This window comes from Mus pahari, chromosome 5, assembly GCF_900095145.1.
Source record: "Mus pahari chromosome 5, PAHARI_EIJ_v1.1, whole genome shotgun sequence".
Lineage (NCBI taxonomy): Eukaryota > Metazoa > Chordata > Mammalia > Rodentia > Muridae > Mus > Mus pahari.
In genome coordinates this window covers 126542965-126544237 of record NC_034594.1, presented here as the reverse complement: position 1 = coordinate 126544237, position 1273 = coordinate 126542965, and the positions used below count along the sequence as shown (strand labels likewise).

At 46.7% G+C, this 1273-nt stretch overlaps 1 protein-coding gene across 1 annotated transcript in view; it reads left to right on the top strand.

Annotated features, from left to right (window-relative positions):
* Npl (N-acetylneuraminate pyruvate lyase) overlaps positions 1-1273 on the top strand; it is a 44943-nt gene that overhangs the window by 14970 nt on the left and 28700 nt on the right. The window contains exon 3 of the mRNA XM_021198812.2: positions 750-823. Within this exon, the coding sequence (XP_021054471.1) occupies positions 750-823 (74 nt within the window). The remainder of the gene's footprint in view (positions 1-749; positions 824-1273) is intronic.

The following is a 1273-nucleotide window of genomic DNA, read 5'->3' as shown; positions in this document are numbered from 1 at the left end:
AGGGGAGGGGAGGGGAGGGGAGGGGAGGCAAGGCAAGGCAAGGCTGGTGAGATGACCCCCAAACCTGATGATTTGGTTCAATTCCTGGGACCCACATGATGGACAGACTCCTAAGGGGGAGTGGCCTCTACACACATGCACACACACACACACACCATGCATCACTACCACCAGTTTATGTCTTGTGTGTATTAGGCAAGCTATCTATCAACTGAGCTATGTACCCTACTGTCTTAGTCAGGGTTTCTATTCCTGCACAAACATCATGACCAAGAAGCAAGTTGTGGAGGAAAGGGTTTATTTGGCTTACATTTCCATACTGCTGTTGATCACCAAAGGATNCAGGACTGGAACTCAAGCAGGTCAGAAAGCAGGAGCTGATGCAGAAACCATTGGAGGGATGTTCTTTACTGGCTTGCCTCCCCTGGCTTGCTCAGCCTGCTCTCTTATAGAACCAAGACTACCAGCCCAGAGATGGTCCCACCCACAATGGGGCCTCTCCCCCTTGATCACTAATTGAGAAAATGCCTTACAGCTGGATCTCGTGTAGGCATTTCCCCAACTAAAGCTCCTTTCTCTGTGATAACTCTAGCTGTGTCAAGTTGACACAAAGCTAGCCAGTACACCTACCCTAGAGTAGATTTTTAATAATTATTAATATGAGCAGTTCATGAGCCAGGAATTGATTGAATAATCATCTAAAAAAAAAACCCTAAATATTCATTATTCCCTATTTCCCCATCTTTTAGAGAAATCAACTTTCCTGTCATTGGTCAGTATGTGGATTACCTGGTGAAGGAACAGGGGGTGAAGAACATTTTCGGTAAGTCATTTTGAGAGTTCTCTGTATGTGTCTAGCTCGGGCCTTAGCAAGTCATAGATCTCACCTGACCAGGAGGTCATAGGGCATGTGTCAGAGGTCATGGTGGAGCCTGCTAGGATAACTAAAAGTTGTGAATGTGTATGCTCACTGGCTTCAGGTCTACAGATTCCTTGTAGAGCACCTCATTTGGCAGTGTGCCAACAAATACAGCATTTTCATCCCTCACTTAGAGACAAAGACCCTGTGTCTTAAAGACCCTTGAGGTCATGAAAAAAGGGGGTAGAGTAATAGCAAAGCCTGCTTAAGTAACAGTTTAGCTCCCTGATACAGGGCCCGGCAAAGTGGTGCACCCCTTTAATCCCAGCACTTGGGAGGCAGAGGCAGGCAGATTTCTGAGTTTGAGGCCAGCCTGGTCTACAAAGTGAGTTCCAGGACAGCCAAGGCTACACA